Source organism: Castor canadensis, chromosome 15, assembly GCF_047511655.1.
Source record: "Castor canadensis chromosome 15, mCasCan1.hap1v2, whole genome shotgun sequence".
Taxonomy (NCBI): Eukaryota; Metazoa; Chordata; class Mammalia; order Rodentia; family Castoridae; genus Castor; species Castor canadensis.
Window position 1 is genome coordinate 29536480 of NC_133400.1, and position 17293 is coordinate 29553772.

Below are 17293 nucleotides of genomic sequence, written 5' to 3' on the forward strand. Positions count from 1 at the left end.
ACTCCATGGATGTTATTGCTTAGGATTTCTCTAGGTTATACGTTAAAAAGAGTTTATTTAATTTTCATAAAAACAGTTTTGAGTAACCATAAAGGTTATGCAAAAACTACCAGCAATTATGCTGGTGGGTGGACAAAAGTGTGAACCCCCCAGCAGATGATTTAGTGAGGTGCTGTCATCTACAGAGCCTGATTTATGTTAGTCCCTTAGAAAGAAAGCTTCAGGGCAGAGAGAGACCTCTCCCCAAATTCTGTGACTTGATGGTGGGCTCCCTGGAGAAACTAAGTCAGTGTCCTGGTGGTGACTTCTCAGGCAATCTTAAAGGAGGTGAGGGATGTGGATCTGAGTTTGTACCCAGTTACTTCTGTTGCATGGCCTCTGGATGGGGAAAGAGCACCCCCAAGGGGAGATCTGGTTTGGTTGATTCCCTGCCCTTCCACAACCAACTTCTCATTCTTGTATTTCCTTAGGGACTGAGACTGAAGGGCCACAGAGGAACACCAAGCTGGGAAGGATCCAGGGGAAGCAAGTCACAGTGCTGGGAAGCCCCAAGTCTGTGAATGTGTTTCTTGGAATCCCCTTTGCTGCACCCCCTCTGGGACTCCTGCGATTTGCAGACCCACAGCCTGCAAAGCCCTGGGATGGCTTACGACATGCCACTTCCTACCCCCCACTGTAAGACCAGGTTCTGTTTCAAGGGTGGCCTGTGACTCTGGCAGTTGGCAGCAGATCAGGGGCAAAGAAGAAGAGGGGTGGATATCAGAAGGAGAGGTCGGGGAGAGGGCTACAGACTGGGGCGAGTGTTTCAGTAATTCCCAGCCTCCCTTCTTAACTTCCGAAACAGAATCTCCTGAGCTGGACCCTGGAATCTGATCTGAAAGATGCCTAGGGATTCTGAGCACCACCCAGATTTAGGAAGTGCTCAGTGGGCTTGCCGAACCTTTTGGCTAGAAGATATTGTCTGAGAATTTTCGTGCAACTTCTCACAGGGCTAGTTTCTGTGGTCAAAGTGGGTCAGGGCTTCAGAGGAGGAGAACCACACTAGGAGGCATTTAGCTCCTGCAGTCAAAAAACTGTGCTGATGGCAATGCCTGGCCCACAGGGGGACTCTACAAATCCCTGTGGAATGGTGACATGAACACCTTAATGACACAGGGGGCTTGGGAGGTGAGAAGCTTTCAGTCACTGCAGATTTTCAATCTTGGGTGGGTAATCAGTTTCCAGGTTAATTGTGGAGGGGTAAGATGAAACTTCTAGATGGGCAATGAGACTAGAAAACCCCCAAGAATCTTTTGATTCTTCAGATTTCTACAGTTGGGAATTGTAGAGAAAAGTTTTTTATACTCAGCTCAGGTCCTGTCCTCTACAATGTGAGGAATTGTTGAGCCACCTTGGGTCTTTATGTGTGTCTATATTGTGGTGGTGGGTATAGGCCTGGGAGTGTGCTGGGTTTAATGATACAATTATTTTCCACAATATGTTTTCTTATCCAGGAGTCAGATAAAAAATGATAATTTGTTAGTTTATTTTCTTGCTTGTTTTGGAAACTAGAGGGGCCAGGTGCGATTAGCTCCCATAGGCCTGGGAAGCCAGGCCTTGCTGCTATCCCTCAAATTGGCCCCTCCCGGGCATGTCTGGTGAAAGCAATTCTGGGGGATATTTTCTCTCCCTTTCTCCAAGGTGCTTCCAGAACTTACAGTGGATGAGCACACATCAACGCCTGCTCAAGGTGCATTACCCCAAGTTAGAAGCATCAGAAGACTGCCTCTATCTTAACATCTATGCACCGGCCCATGCTGATGAAGGCTCCAATCTCCCTGTAAGGCTGCCTGCCTGCTACACTTGGGGTCCAGCTGGCAGGTCCTTGGTCTTGGATCCAGGAGGATGTCTGGGTGTCTGGAATTGGACATGGCCTCTATTGCATAAAAGGGAAATAAAATCACATCAGTAACTTGTTTTTAAAAAAGCTGTAATGGTAGAATTCACTTTACCATCTTTTCTGATTGATTTCTTTTTATTGGCAATGACTTGACCTTTGATATTTGTTTCAATTTGTTGTTCCTCTTTGTTGGGTATTAAATGGTATGCAAACCTTCAAAAAAGACACAGCTTAAAAGGACTTTTTTTTTTTAAATCAAGAACTCCTTTTTAAAAAGAGGATAATTGCATCCTCCAATTTTTCTTATGTAACTGAGACAGTCAGGTAACGTAAAGGATTTCATTTAAGAATGTAAGAGTCCTATAGAAGTGAGTGGGGGAAGGGCTTATTGTATGATCTATTTTTTCTTTTTTTGAGGTGCAAAGCGACAGTTTTATTAGAAAAGGAAAGCCGGAGAAAGAGCAGAGACTCCTGTATGGGAGGGGCTGGAGAAAAGCAGTCCAAGCCTGTATGATCTATTTTTTAGCTATATCCATCTAGCATTCTCTCTGCCCCATGCCTCTGCAATGGGAGACTCTGTTCTGTCACGATAGCAATATGTACTGTGTGCTAGGCTCAGAACATCATATCATTGTAACTCTCACAATGACCCAGTGTATAAGGATGATTGGACTCGTCCTGCAGGTGAGGAAGGCGAGGCACAGGGCACGCTTACGTGACTTGCTTGATGTTGTGAGCATAGTACGGACGAGACGAGCTAAGGCTATGCCTACCTCTATGGACTATGCCTACAGGGTTATAGTCCATACTGTGAACTTAAGAGAATGGAAAAGGCTCAGTATATAGATAGTGAAAATACCATTTAAATAATGTTTTATGTTTCCTGGTCTCAATTTTTCTAATAAAAGTTTCCACAATTTGTTTTTCTTCTTTCTCTCTTCTCTCCAAAGACAGAAAAAGTTGATTATCTTTGGTGCTTTTATCCATGACTTACAATGATTTCCATCTTCCTGTAGGTCACAGGCTCTGTGACACTCTGAGCACCCGGAGTGAACCAGCACTGTTTGTTCTATGAGCTTTAAATGTGTAATCTTGTTTAGATCTCATGGTGGCCTCCTAAGTGAGACACTCATTCTTCACAGATTACAGATGAGAAAAATAGTCCTCTTAGAGGTTGAGCAATTTTCTCAAGGTTGAACTGCTAATTAGTGGCACAGCTACACTTCAGCATTATCTACTCAGCTATCAGAACCCTGGCCCTTCTTCAAAAGACAAACTATCTGACCCTTCTTAGAGAGGAATGGACATTTATTTCCTGGAAGAAAGAATACCCAACATACATGGGGAGGAGTTGTGGATACCTGGTGAGCTGATTGGAGTGTTCCTCTCTCCTTTTTAGGTCTTCGTGTGGTTCCCAGGAGGTGGCTTTGAGAGTGGTTCAGCTTCTGTCTTCGATGGGTCTGCCCTGGCTGCCTACGAGGACATGCTGGTTGTGACCACCCAGTACCGACTAGGAATATTTGGCTTCTTCAAGTGAGTCCCCTCCCCCAGGTGATTCACATACTAGGTCCCCAAGGGGCTGCTGTGCAGTAGCCATGGGCAAGGTCCAGCAGCTTAAGGAAGAATGAGCCTTCAGTGGTGTTTAATAAATCTGGCTCTAATTAGGTAATTTTAGCAGCTGTAACAGACATCCCCCCAAATCTAACTGACTTAAGACAATAAAAATCTCTTTCTTATTCAAGTAATGTCCATGTGAAATGTCCCTGATTGGTGGATCTCCTTTCATGTGATCAATCAGGGAGCTGGGCTCCTTCTGTCTTGTGGCTCCGATGTGGATTCCTTAGGGCCCAGACCTGCATTTGGCCAGCAGTGGAAAAAGAGTATAGGGGATCACAGGAGGGAGGCTTTCCTGGGCCAGCCTGAAGGTGGAGTGCCCACACCATTGGGCAGAGCTTGGTCACATGGCCACCTCCAATAGCAAAGGAGACAGGGAAATGGAGCCCAGTGTGTGGCCTGGAAGGCAAAGAGACAGGTTGTGTGAGCCATTGGTAGTGTCTCCCACAGCCCTGCCCCACACCTTAAGGCTCCTCAGATGCTCCCCAGAGAATAATCCTCCCCACATCACAATGGTTTCCCTCTCCCCAATAATACCTACCATGTACTGGCATGCACTGTGAACAAGGCACCATGCTGTGCCCTGACCAAGTGTTACTTCAACTCACCCTCAAAGTGACAGTACAAGAAAGGTCCTATTATTCCCACTGTTTAGCTGAGAAGTGGGGGCACAGAGACGTTACCCAGCCTTCCAGAGGTCACAGAATAGGACAGGGTCTCTCTACTTCCTCTATTATCCTGCCTTCAACATGGTAGCATAAGTTCAGATTGCAGTGTGAGCAGAGAGGAGTAGTGAGAGGTGGGGCAGCCATTCTGCTTGGAGGCTGCTGTCATATACTATGGAAAAGGCAACAGTGACTCACAGTAGAGGCCCACTCCCAGGAGGCTCAGAGGCCAGTGAAGGGGTCAATGCAGAAACACACATGTCCATGTTGCCAGACAGGATGGGATTAAGTCTGTAAGAGTGACAGGCAATGGGGTGTGAATATGGTGAGGAAGCTGCCATGGATCTGAGAGCTTCCTGAGAGAGAGGGCATGAAGTTACACCCTAAAGATGTGGGTGAGTCTGGAGGAGGGGTTGGGAGGGAGTACGTTCAGCAAAGGGTGCTGCCTAAACACAGGCTAGGAAGCTGGAAGGGATGTGACAACCCATGGGTTAGGTCTACTAACTGGGCCTTGGGCCTGTGGCTCTGAGAGGTGGCTCTGGGGTCAGGTAGGGCAGGCTGATGGTGTGCTCTGTCCAGAGCAATTGCACTTTAAGCTTCTCTATACATTAGGATTCTGCATAAGATTCCTTTGTTAGAAAGGTTTCCAAGAAATCTTTATAATATCTTGGTTTGAGCATCAGTAAATGAGGGGTTATTAGGAGATGGATTTGACAGGCAGGGACAGACCTGATTGCTCAAGGCCTTGAATGCCAGGCCATCTGTAGAATTTGGATTTTATCCTTTAAAGGCTAAGGGGCCCAAGAGTACTCTTCTCAGAACAATGCACTAGGAAGCTCCCTTGGCAGCAGTGGAATCTGCCAGGAAAGTCCAGCAGCACATGGGACGTCCAGCTGGGAGCAGGCCATGGAGGTTGAACCATGAAAACAATAGGTAACAGACATATATATATATATTTATATTTTAGTATTGTTGTTGGGGGTACATTGTGACATTTACAAAAGTTCTTACAACATATCATAGTTGAATTCACCCTCTCCATCATTCTCCTTTATCCTCCTTCCCCCCATTCCTTGAATAGTTTCAACAGGTCTCATTTTTCCATTTTCATACATGTGTACACAATATTTGCATCATATTTACCCTCCTACACCCTTTCCCCACATCCTCCCTCCTCCCACTGGTACCAACTCCCCAGAGAGGACCTGTTCTGCCCTCCTGTTCTCCACTTTTGTAAAAAGAAAAAAAAAATGCCATTTTTGTTTGTTTGAGATAGCTGTACATTGATTTTCATTGTGACATTCCATGTATATGTGTATTATAACCTGAATTGGTTCATTTCCTCTATTTTTCTCCTTTCTACCTTAGTCCCCTTCTTAGGGTGATTTCAACAGATTTAAAAATTCTATATTCGTTCTTGTATAGGAAATACATCAACCATATTCACTTTCTTAACTTCCTTCTTTTACCCCCTGCCTCTCGTATGTGACCTCCTCTTAGCATGAACAGTTTTTCATAATTTTGCTTATATTTGTATTGGGTCTATATTCCACATATAAGAGAAAACATGTGGCCTTTGGCTTTCTGAACCTGGATAACCACACTTAAGATGAAGTCCTCCAGTTCCATCCATTTATCTGCAAATGACAAAATTTCATTCTTTTTTATGGCTGGGTAAAGTTCCATTGTATATAAATATCACATTTTCTTGATCCATTCATTAGTAGTGGGGCACCTTGATTGTTTCCATAGCTTAGTTATTGTGAATAATGCTGCAATAAACATGGATGTACAGGTGCCTGTATTGTAACCTGACATATTCCTTTGGGTATATCCCTAGGAGTGATATTGCTGGATTGTATGGCAGCTCTATTTTCAGTTGTTTGAGAAGCCTCCATACTATTTTCCAATGTGGTTGTACTAATTTACATTCCTGCCAGCAGTGTATGAGGGCTCCTTTTCCCCACATCCTTTCCAACATTTATTGTGTTCTTGATGGTAGTCATTCTAATAGGAGTGAAGTGGAATTGCATGAGCATTTTTTTGGTGTGCAGAGCTTTCATCAGATTCTCAAAGAACTCCAAATCCCAGCAAAAGATGAGGACTATACATGGGTTTCCTAGCTCATACAGGCCTCTGATTCTCACCCCCTTCCCAGATGATACCTTTTCATAGTCTCTGCTGCTCCCTGGGCAACAAGACACAGAGAGCAACTGGCTAAAAATTCTCTCCTTGCTTCTTGTCCCCAGCACATGGGACCAGCATGCCCCAGGGAACTGGGTCTTCAAGGACCAGTTGGCTGCCTTATTCTGGGTCCAGGAAAACATCAAGTTCTTTGGTGGGAACCCCAGCTCTGTGACCATCGCTGGCGAGTCAGCAGGAGCCATAAGTGTTTCTGGCCTTGTGAGTTTTCTGCTTTGTGACTTGAGTGATTCTTGCTGGGGGAGGTTATGAAAATGAGAACGATGAATCACTTACTTTTGATTGGTGCTTTCATGTTGAACAAACCCCTCGATACGCATTGCCTCCCCTGGGCCTCACAGATACATTGTGAGTTCGAGGTGCAGTTTCATTTTATGAACAAGACAGCTGTCATTGGAAGAGTTCAGATGGATGCCTATAGGTCACATAATGAGTAATAATTTGAGTAAAAAATATCCCCTGTAGTTTGTAGAATCAAAGTCCTAAGCATCCAATGTCTAGAATTGGTCATTACTTTTTTGTATTAGGCAGATTGTGGGTGCTTTTTCTGGAAGAGGGTGGCTAAGCCCCCTGGTATCCTGTGCTTCCAGGGGATCTCAATTTCACTGTGACTGAGGCAATCATTCACCTGTGCTTTAGTCAGCTTTTTGTTACCATAACAAAATACCTAAGACAGGCTAAATTATAAATTCAGAGGTTTATTTAGCTCACAGTTTCAGAAGCTCAAAGTTGAAGATTAGGTGATCCCATTGGCTGGGCCTCTGGCAAGGGTGGTGGACGGTGTCCCATTATGGCGGAACATATGGGAAGAAGCACCATATTCTGAACCAGGAAGCAAAAAGAGCTTATGGAGCCAGGTTGGCTCCTTTTATAACAACTCACTTGTGAAAAGTACCTTAATTTCTTCCAAGGGCAGGGCCCTTGGAAATATGACCTCCTAGTAGCCCCCACTTCTTAAAGGTTTCATAACTATTGCCTAATATTGTCACCCTGGGGACCAAGCTTCCAACACGTCAACTATTAAGGGACACCCAAACTACAGCATTGTTTAATAGAAAAACTCAGCTAAAGCATGAAATAATAAAGGATGCATATTAACATTTTATTTTAAATTAAAACATGAAATACACTTTCCTCACTGACAGTTTCATATCCTGTCAGGGTCCCAGCATGATCCTCTTATGTCAACCATCCTTAGAATTCACTGCCCTCAAATTTAAATTTCAGTCTTTATTTATTTTTATTTTTTTACAGTGAGCACAAACTTAAGGATGTCCACAAAGTAGCCTGAAGTAGCATATGTTTTATAGTTTTACAAAAGTATAACAGTTTTATACTTTTCTCCCAAATAATTTACTCTTCCTCATCCACACCAAATTTGACAGCAGCATTTTTAAGCCACTGATCTTTATTTTTCCCCCAGACACATTTTGTTTTCTTTTTACATGTACAATCGATTGGCTTCCATGATATTTCATTGATTCCCTAATTACAATAACAAGTACAGATGACAATATAAATTTGGAAGCAAATACACCTGACTCTTGGCAAGAAACTGCTGGAAATAGAAATGTATGAATGTGCTAGAAAAATGACCCACTGGCTGGGAGTGGTCAGCATTTCCTTGGCATAAATTAGCATATAATTGCATAAATCAGTTTTACATCAGTGTGTTAAGAGAGCATCTACCGTACAGCACTTGAGAGTATTCCAGGTATTTTTATGTCCTCAAGATTACTTTCTAACGTGGACTATATTAGCCCAACTTGATGTATATGGTAACAGCCACCCTTCAGGAGTGAAATTTGAACAGGCTTGGTATGAATTTTTTTTTTTGCAGCACTGGAATTTGAACTCAGGGCCTCATGCTTGCTAGGCAGGTGCTCTACCACTTGAGCTACTCCACCAGCCCTTTTTTTGTGATGGGTTTTTTTTTTTTTTTTTTTGGTGGGACTGGGTTTGAACTCAGGACTTCACACTTGCAAAGCAGGTGCTGTACCACATGAGCCACACCTCCAGCCCTGTTATGGGTTTTTTAAGATAGGGCCTCTCAAGCTATTTGCCTGGGCTGAGTTTGAACTGCAATCCTTCTGATCTCTACTTCCTAAGTAACTAGGATTATAAGTGTGAGCCGCCAGTGCCCGGCTTGGTGTAAACTTCTGTATTCATTACTTCCTCTATTTCCCACAACAATTTTGTAACACAGATTCATTTTTTACCTACTTTTATAGTGGAGTAACTTGACTGTGTGACCCAACTAGGAAGGAAAGGAGCTAGAAATCACATGCCAGAATGTCTGATGTAAAAGTTCACCAGTCAATGGGGTCTCAGAGAAGTTATGTAACTTGTCCAAACCTTCACAGCTGGTCCTTGAACCCCTCAATCCAGAACTTTTCTCCCCTCTAAGGTTAATGCCCTTAAGGAGGCTTTCTGAGAAGAACTCTTTAAGAAGGGGATGGCTGGTATGTGTGGTGGTGGGATTTCCTGGGATAACTTCCATGAGTCTCCTGTGTTCTCTTTCCAGATTTTGTCCCCAATGGCCAAGGGCTTATTCCACAAAGCCATCATGGAGAGTGGGGTGGCCATCATCCCCTACCTGAGAAACCTCGATGACAAGCTGAGTGAAGATGTAGGTATATTGTTAGCACCTCTCCTTAGTCAGGAGTGAATGTGGTCAGAAGCCTACAGACTGTTGTCTCTTCATATGTTTGGCTTTCTTTACTGAGCACACCCAGACAACTCATACTGGCCCAGTGGGAACCTTGTTCTGTGGTAGTCTTGTTCAATAAGCAATGGTGCAGCTACATGATGCAAACCATTGTGCCTAACTGTGTGCATCTGTATGTTGTAGTTCTCATGTTTTATCCATTATTCTTAGCATGAGAGATAACTTAGTCGCAGTTATTCTAGGCAGCGCATCTACAGGGAATTGGTACCTAGAATGCTATGTTCAGAAAGATTCTGAGGCTGTTTCTGGTTCAATAGGAAATAACACTGTGACTGACTAATGATGCCTGGAGTGGGATTTTGAGGGAGTGTTGTAAGGCATATTTCTAGATATTTGTCATCTTGTCTTAATTTCCTACTAGGTATGAGGACCTGGAGGCTAAGATTTCTTTGTCCTGCATGCTCACAGCATTATATCTGGCATATTTTAGGCAAGCAAAATGTCTGCTGAATGAATGAATGAACTGATTCCTTCAATGTATATTAATTAGGCACTAGCCTGTGGAACCATGTCCTCAGTATTAATTATTTTAGTGATGCATTTTCTTCTGTCCTCCCTCCATTTCTCCTCCCTTTCCCTCTTTTTTCTTTCTCTCTTCCTTCCTTCTTTCCTCCCTCCCTCCCCATCTCCTTTCCTTCCATCATTCCTTCCTTCCTTTTTTCTTGGTATTACTATGCTGCCTAAGCTGGTCTTGAATTCCTGGGCTGATGCTCAGCCTCCTAAGTAGCTGAGACTACAGGTGTGAGCCACCGTACAATGGTGCATTTTCTTAAACACCATATAGAAAATAGCATGTATATCAAAAGCAGAAATTCAGTCATAAAATTGTGAATGTACCCTGTATACACAGAGAATACTGATTTTGGTAACATATAGGAAGCTACTATCACTTTGTGCATGTATTTATTCATTCACAAAGCATTTATTGAGTGCCCACAGTTTGGGAAAACTGTGTTGTTAGGACTTCTTTTTTTATGAATGGGGAAAGCACATCCAAAACTTGAGAAGACTATAATTTCTTTCTCTTGTGATGCTAGGAATTGAGCCTAGGACCTTGCACATGCTAGGCAAGTGCTGTACCACTGGAGACACACCCAAAGTAGAGGCTATAATCTTTTTGTTAGAAGGGTAACAAAAAGTCTGTGGACAGGTGTAGGAGGTGGTCCTTAATGCTTTACAACTGTGTGCAGACTTTATATGTGTGTGCATTTCCCCAGAGTCTGTAGCTTTCATTGAAGATCCAGAGCATCCATGGCTCCTAAAAGATTAAAAATCACAGGGGACAAATATTTCTACAAATATTTAAAGTTCAGCAATAGGGCAAGAAAGCATTTTGCAGTGGGCTATGTAGGGAAGATGGGGATCACTGGGGTGATGGGAGGTTAGCTGAAGAAGAGCCTAATGGGGATGTCAATGATTGAAATGCTGTCATAGAGGAGGCATGACTTGGGCCTAAGTGGGGAAAAAAGTAAATAGAAACAAATACAAAATTATAATTATGAAATTAAAAAAAAACCAAACAAGATTGGTGTAGTGATAGAAAAAGACCTCCAGGGATTCAGGCTGTGCAAGGGACTCACTTCAGAATAGTTGGCAAACTGGGTATGTGCTCCAGATGCCTGAAATAATGGTGAAGGAGCTTGCAGAGCTGCCCCTCACGCTATGGGCTCGGGGTTGGGACCTGGTGCCAAAGTAGCTAAGCTCACAGGATTAGTGTCTCTTTGGACCAGGAATCTTGATTCTGGTCTGTCACCACAGACTGGTCCCCAGCTCTGGTATTTGCTAAATAGGACAGGAAGGGCAGGGAGGATCAAGATAATGTCATGCCAGTCTGTCCTCAAGGTGAACATTACATATGATTGCATGAGGCCGGGGAGAACAGTAGGCTGGGCTTCAATGGCTTGTCAGAGGGCGCTTTCCAGCTTTCGTTTCCTTGAGTGCTTTGGGTACCCCACTCTGACCAGCTCCTTCTCACACATAGTTGCAGATGATTGCACATGACTGTGCCTGTAATGCATCAGACTCCAAAGCCCTGCTGGAGTGCCTGAGAACCAAATCTTCCAAGGAGTTGCTGAGCCTTGGCAAGGTGAGGAGCGAGGGGAGAATTTGGGTTACCCTTTGAGTGGAGTGGTAGACAATCCTACCCCTCTGTTATTGATTTTGAGTCAGAACTGGAAATTTCAGCGAGGGGTTGCAGATTTATGGCAAGAGCTATACAGAACAATGTGGGGTCTAGAACTCTTATAAGTGATGTAAAGAGGTTGATGGGACAGCGGTGGTGCTTAGCCACAGGAAGAGCCACCAAAATACAGTGGTTGGTGTTAAGACTTAGAAGGCATCTCACTGGGAAGAGAGACCATGGGCCCCTAGGAGCTAGCGTCAAGACCAAGAGCTGTTCTATGGTGAAGCCATTTGGGCTTGGTACAACTGAGAATGTTCTACAACCTCAGTTCTCTGCAAGGGACTGGATTCCTTTAGAAGGTTGTTCACCTTTGCAGATATTCAAGTGAGGTCTTGCTGACCACTGGCAACTTTCTATCACTGGTGGCTAATTGGAGTGGATAATATTTTTATGTGACTTCCAGCCTTGAGAATTGTGTGAGTCCTTACAAGATTCAAGATCATTGTGTCAGATTCAAACAATCGCTACTTACTTGCATGTTTGGAATCAACTGTACGCTACAGTCCATAAAGAGGACAATGTGTCCTTGACCTGGTGTGATAGTGAGCTCTTTTATAGATTCACCTCAACCTAACTCCCAAAACAGACATGTTAAAGAAATCCCAGCATGAGCAGAATCAGTTATTGCTTGTTGAGACCCAAGCAATATCCAGCCATGTCCACAGCACAGCTGTCTGAAGGAGACATTTCAGGAAGGTGTTCACACCACCCCCTACTATCGTGGCCACTTCCTTCCTCCTCTTTTGCCTATTGCATTTAGCTAATGGTTCTCAAACTTGAGCATGTGTCAGAATTACCTGGAGGACTTGCCTTAAGAGTTCTATATACAGTAGCCAGGGAATGGAGCCTCAGCTTGTGCATCTCTAACAAGTTTCCAGATGACATTGATGCTGTGGTCTGGGATTCACATTTTCAGAACCACTATTCTACTCTTTCTTAGGTATGTGCTATTATTATTCCCAGTCATAGGAGGAGAAACTATGGCACAGAAAGGTTTAGGCGTTTGCCCAAGTAAATGGCAGGGCTGACCAGGGACCAATGCTTTGGGCTGGGCCCATAGTGGTTTCTTCTTTCTTTCCTTGATGATTTTTTTTTTTGTTGTTGCAGTACTGGGGTTTGAACTCAGGGCCTTCACCTTGAGCCACTCCACCAGCCCTACTTTTGTGAAGGGTTTCTCGAGATAGGGTCTCATGAACTATTTGCCCTGGCTGGCTTGTCCCTGCGATTCTCCTGTTCTCCACTTTTAGCTATTCAGGATTACAGGCATGAGCCACCGGCGCCCAACTTTCTTTGATGAATTTGGGGATGAGAGTTCTGAACAGAAGTCTGTTGATTTTTCTTTTCCTCCTTATTGCAGAAAACAAATTCTTTCACTCGAGTGGTTGATGGTGTTTTCTTTCCTGAAGAGCCTCTAGAACTATTGTCTAAGAAAACATTTGAAGCAATTCCTTCAATCATCGGAGTCAACAACCATGAGTGTGGCTTCCTACTGCCCATGGTAAGAATTCTGGCTGTGCTTCCTGCTGCTCCAATAGCGATGCAGCTGTTTTCTTTTATAGTGTGGAATTTCCATAGATGACCCTCAGGGTTAGGAGAGACAGCGCCCGTGGCCATGCATGCACTGATAACCTTGCTCTGTCTACAAGAGGGTGTCCCTCACCTGTTTTGTGTTGTTATAACATACTACCAGGTGCTGGGTAATATAAATTAAAGAGATTTATTTGGCTTGTGATTCCAGTGGCTGAAAAGTCCAAAACAGTATGTATCAGAATTTTGCTAGGGTTTCCCTGGCTGTGTTACAACACGGAGAAATGGAGAAAAGGGTGTATGCAGAAAGTGCCAAGCATGTGGCTTTGTTTTGTACCAATTCACTCACTTGAGAACTACCAAGATCCTTTGAGAACTACATTAATCCCTTCCAGGGGTGATCCCCTGATGACCAAGTCACTTTTCATTAGGCCCCATATCTTAAAGATTCACCACCTTGCAACATAGTTATACAGGGGACCAAACTTCCAGTCCCTGTCAGGGACACACTCAAACCATATTCAAACCATAGGCAAGGAGAACTGAGGACTGGGGAAATTTGCAGCAGGTGTCTGCTATGCTGCTCATACAGTTTTGCAGCAAAAGAAGCAGGTATCTCAAAAGGAAAAAGAGGGCTGGATACACTTGATCTTTCTAAAACACATTGCAAACGATTGTTTCAAATGTACACCATTATTACTTCAAAACTAAATTTAGATAGTTTGGAAAACTTCAGTCCTTTAAACTTTTTATGTCAAGACTTGGTCCTGGGCATTTTGACTTCCAGGAAGGCTCTCTAAGGTTGTGTAAGTTGCAAAATTATGAAACAGCTTTACTCATTTGGCGAGTACACACTGCACATTTACTACACACATAAAAAACTGTACCTTCAGTAGCAAACAAGTAACATGGTACCTGCTTTCTGTGAATTTACATTCCCCAGGAGCAGACACAGAAAATACATGGTTGAAAAGATGATTTCAGAGGCTGTGAAGCACTATGAAGGACATAAGCGGGAAGAAGGGAAAAAGGCAGTCAGTGAAGGTCATCTGAGGTGTAATCATTGCTGAGGCTTGGCTATGGAGAAAGAGCCATGATTTCTGGACTTTGTGGTTTCAGAAACCACCCCTTTGGAAATAAACTTCATCTGTCCTCAGAAGATTAGAGAGATCAAATTCATTATACTGTCAGAGCTTATTTACATAGACCAAGCCCTGGTTTTAAGCTGGGGGAAATGAAGTTAAGAAATAAAGTGATTTGCTAAATTTCAAAGCTTATTGTTGGTTGTTTTGAACCAGAATTTTGAGTTAATTGGGTTGTTAAAGCATGTTCTGGCATTATTAATTTGATCTTCTGAGCAGTGTTTTGGGGTATAGTGTTTTGGGCTGGGGATTTTGTTCTCATGTTGTTATTGAGGTAACTGAGAGACAGATTGTCACTCAAGTAAGGCCTCTCAATCCTTTCTGGGTGTGTGCTTGGAAGACATCACCATAACCACTGTTATCACTCCCATGAGCCAGGTGCACACCACTGGTGCATTATTATTCTAATTTCATAGTTAAAGAAACTGAGGCTCAGAGAGGCAAAAGTAGCTTTTGTAAGCCTCTCAACTAGTAAGGAGGCAGGGCCGTGTAATTTTTATGCATTTAGATTCTGCCTTTAACTGATGGCTTCTCTTTTTACCTGCTTTGTGATGTTAAGTGAGATTCTTAACCTCCCTGAACATTTATTCCCTCATCACAAAGCAGGGTTAATTTTAGGACCCACCTCAAAGGTACATATCAAATAGCCGAACATAGTATAAGTGCTCAGAAAATTCTAGCTCTGGGAATTACTCCCAAGATGGAATAAAAATTGGTGTCCAGATCTGCATAACTCAATGTACTGTGTGAATGCTAGTGTTCTGGCTATTGGAGACCCTGGGAAGTCTTCCAAAGGCAAACCAATTCCTGAACACACAGAGAGATTTTTTTAGTGCTTATAATATGCTTGTGGGTGAGTTGAATGACTTTGTGATTTTCCTCAGATTCCTGGACATAGGTGTGTTTAAACATCTACTCTAGTGATTCATTCCTGCACGATTTTCCCCAGAAAATTCACTTAATCAGTGAATGGTATTTCTACCGCTCATGTTTTTTAGCTGTAGTATTGGCAGGAAATGATCATTTAACAAATAATTACACGAAGCTTGCTGTTTACCAAGTATCATTGTAAATGCTTTACAAATATCAACTTGCTCTATTCACATCACAGCCCTGTCAGGTGGGGACTTTGCCAAGTTCACAGTGGGTATCTGGTAGGTTGGGGTTTCAAATCTAGACATCCAGGCTGCTCAGAGTTCTCACTTACCAGTCTCACTGATTTTTAAGGCCGGCCTCTCATGGTATTTAGAAGAACAACAAACCAAAAGTTTTGACATTTCCTAGCTTTTCTTTCAACTTGATGTCAAAGCAAAGGTGTGGTCTGAATTAGTCAGGTCAGGCTACTATAACAAGAAAATCATAGACTTGGTGACTTGAACAACAGAAATTCATCTTCTCATGGTTCTGGAGGCTAGAAGTCCAAGATTAAGCTGCTGGCAAGTTTGGTTCCTTTTGAAGCCTCTCTCTTTTTCTTGCAGTTGGCTGCCTTCTTGATGTGCCCTCCTGTGGTTTCTTCCTAGTGCCTTTGTGTGTCTGAGTTTCTTTTCTGATAAGGATGCCAGTCTGACATTAGGGTCACAAGGGTCCAACCTAGTGGACTTATTTTAACATAACCTGTTTAAGGGTCCTATTTCCAAATGTAGTCATATTATTAGGTACTGTGGGTTATTAATTCAGCATATGAAATTTGAGAGGGGAACATGATTCAGCCAATAACAGAATTTTTTCCAGAGTGGCCACTTGGGCCCCACAAAGCTATGGGTATGGCAGAGAATGGCTTCCTTTTATCAAATGTGAAAAAAAGTTGAAGCATGACTAACTCACTGAGGCTGCTACAACATGTGTCCACCTATGGTTGGGAATTCCTGCTCTTTCCATCCTTCCCTGGGAAAGTCAGGTGCCCAGGCCCTCTGGAAACTGTGATGACCAGATGGCTCACAGAGGACAACCTGCTTCTCTTCACAGGTGGACAGTCCTGAGGTCATCGATGGCTCCAACAAGACTTTAGCCCTAGACATGATACATTCTTTCCTGGTAAGTGAACTTGGGTCATGGTGGTTCTCCAGATTCATTCATTTAACAAACATGCCTGGTCCCCATTCAGGAATTGGAGTTGGGGTACAGACATTCCTCATAAATGAATGAGTTCATTCATTAACTAAACAGACCTTTGCTAAGTATAGGCCCACAATCCCTTACTCACAGTCCCTGAATCCAAAGAGCTCCCAAAACCCAAAGGTGTTTTTAAAAATCCTCAGGGAGTAGCCCAACCTGACTTAGACAGATCTGTGGCCGTGAGGCATTTTTGTTTCCACACATTTACTCACTTTATTTATCCACTGCTCATGTTTCTCTGTGAACGCATTAATGTGAGTGCTGGGAGTGTTATCCCCCAAGCATGTAACACAATGTACAACAAATGTGCTGAGTTGTCTATCTGTAATTTGAAAAGTCTGAAACACACAGGACTAGAAGCCCATATTCATTATATGTCAGCCAGGCATTGTGCTAAGTTCTAGCAATTCCAGCACTTACTAACTCATTCATTTATTACTCAATCATTTACTCATTCAGTGCACAAACACAGCATCATCAGTTCTTATTCTAGACACTAGAATATAGAGATGGATTTTTCTCCTTCCTTTCTTCTCTCCTTCCTTCCATCTTCCTCTCCATAAACATATATTCAGCATGCACTCAAGTGCTAGATATACTTGATTTATTGAACAAATGTTTGTTGAGATCCACATAATCCATACTTCCCTACTCACTAAGGTGTGGTGTGAGTAGACAGACATCACAGTCCATATGAACTAGAGCAGGGAAATTCCAAGATGTGTGATGCCTGCAGGAGGAGGCAGGAAGCTTGCTGGGGAGAAGAATTTTGGAGAGGCAGGGTTCAGGAGAGCTTGAGAGGAACCATGAGGACCAACTGGGAGAAGAGAGATGTGATGAGATGCAGTGAGGGATTTGGCTGTAGCAAGAAAGGATCATGCAGCTGTTACAAGTTATGGAAGCAGTGTAAACTTCATTCCGAGGTTTGAGAAGAGGGAAGAATGAAGTAATTCAATTTTCATTTTAGAAAGAGCCCTCTGGCTACAGAGTGGATTTAACTGGGTTGGGGGATTGCTTAGGTTCTAAGGTTTGTTTGTAGGATGTTTGATGAGTCTTGGATGTCTGATGATGCAAATTGAGAGTAAGGTTCTAGGGATATTTAAAATATAAGTTGGACAGTGGAATCTTTCTGATTGGGTTGGAGATGCCTCATGGAGGAGATGGTCACTCATCTAGGCCCTAGGGGAGGGAACCACTGGGGCAAGAGATCATTTCAAGGGAAGAAATTGGAGAAGTAAT

The 17293-nt window shown here is 43.2% G+C and overlaps 1 protein-coding gene across 2 annotated transcripts in view; it reads left to right on the plus strand.

The window, feature by feature from the left end:
• Ces5a (carboxylesterase 5A) overlaps nucleotides 1-17293 on the plus strand; it is an 83141-nt gene that overhangs the window by 51877 nt on the left and 13971 nt on the right. For both annotated transcript variants that reach the window (XM_074055371.1, XM_074055372.1), the window contains 8 exons: nucleotides 471-675; nucleotides 1681-1819; nucleotides 3279-3412; nucleotides 6408-6561; nucleotides 8885-8989; nucleotides 11070-11174; nucleotides 12628-12768; nucleotides 15905-15973. In XM_074055371.1, the coding sequence (XP_073911472.1) occupies nucleotides 471-675; nucleotides 1681-1819; nucleotides 3279-3412; nucleotides 6408-6561; nucleotides 8885-8989; nucleotides 11070-11174; nucleotides 12628-12768; nucleotides 15905-15973 (1052 nt within the window). The remainder of the gene's footprint in view (nucleotides 1-470; nucleotides 676-1680; nucleotides 1820-3278; nucleotides 3413-6407; nucleotides 6562-8884; nucleotides 8990-11069; nucleotides 11175-12627; nucleotides 12769-15904; nucleotides 15974-17293) is intronic.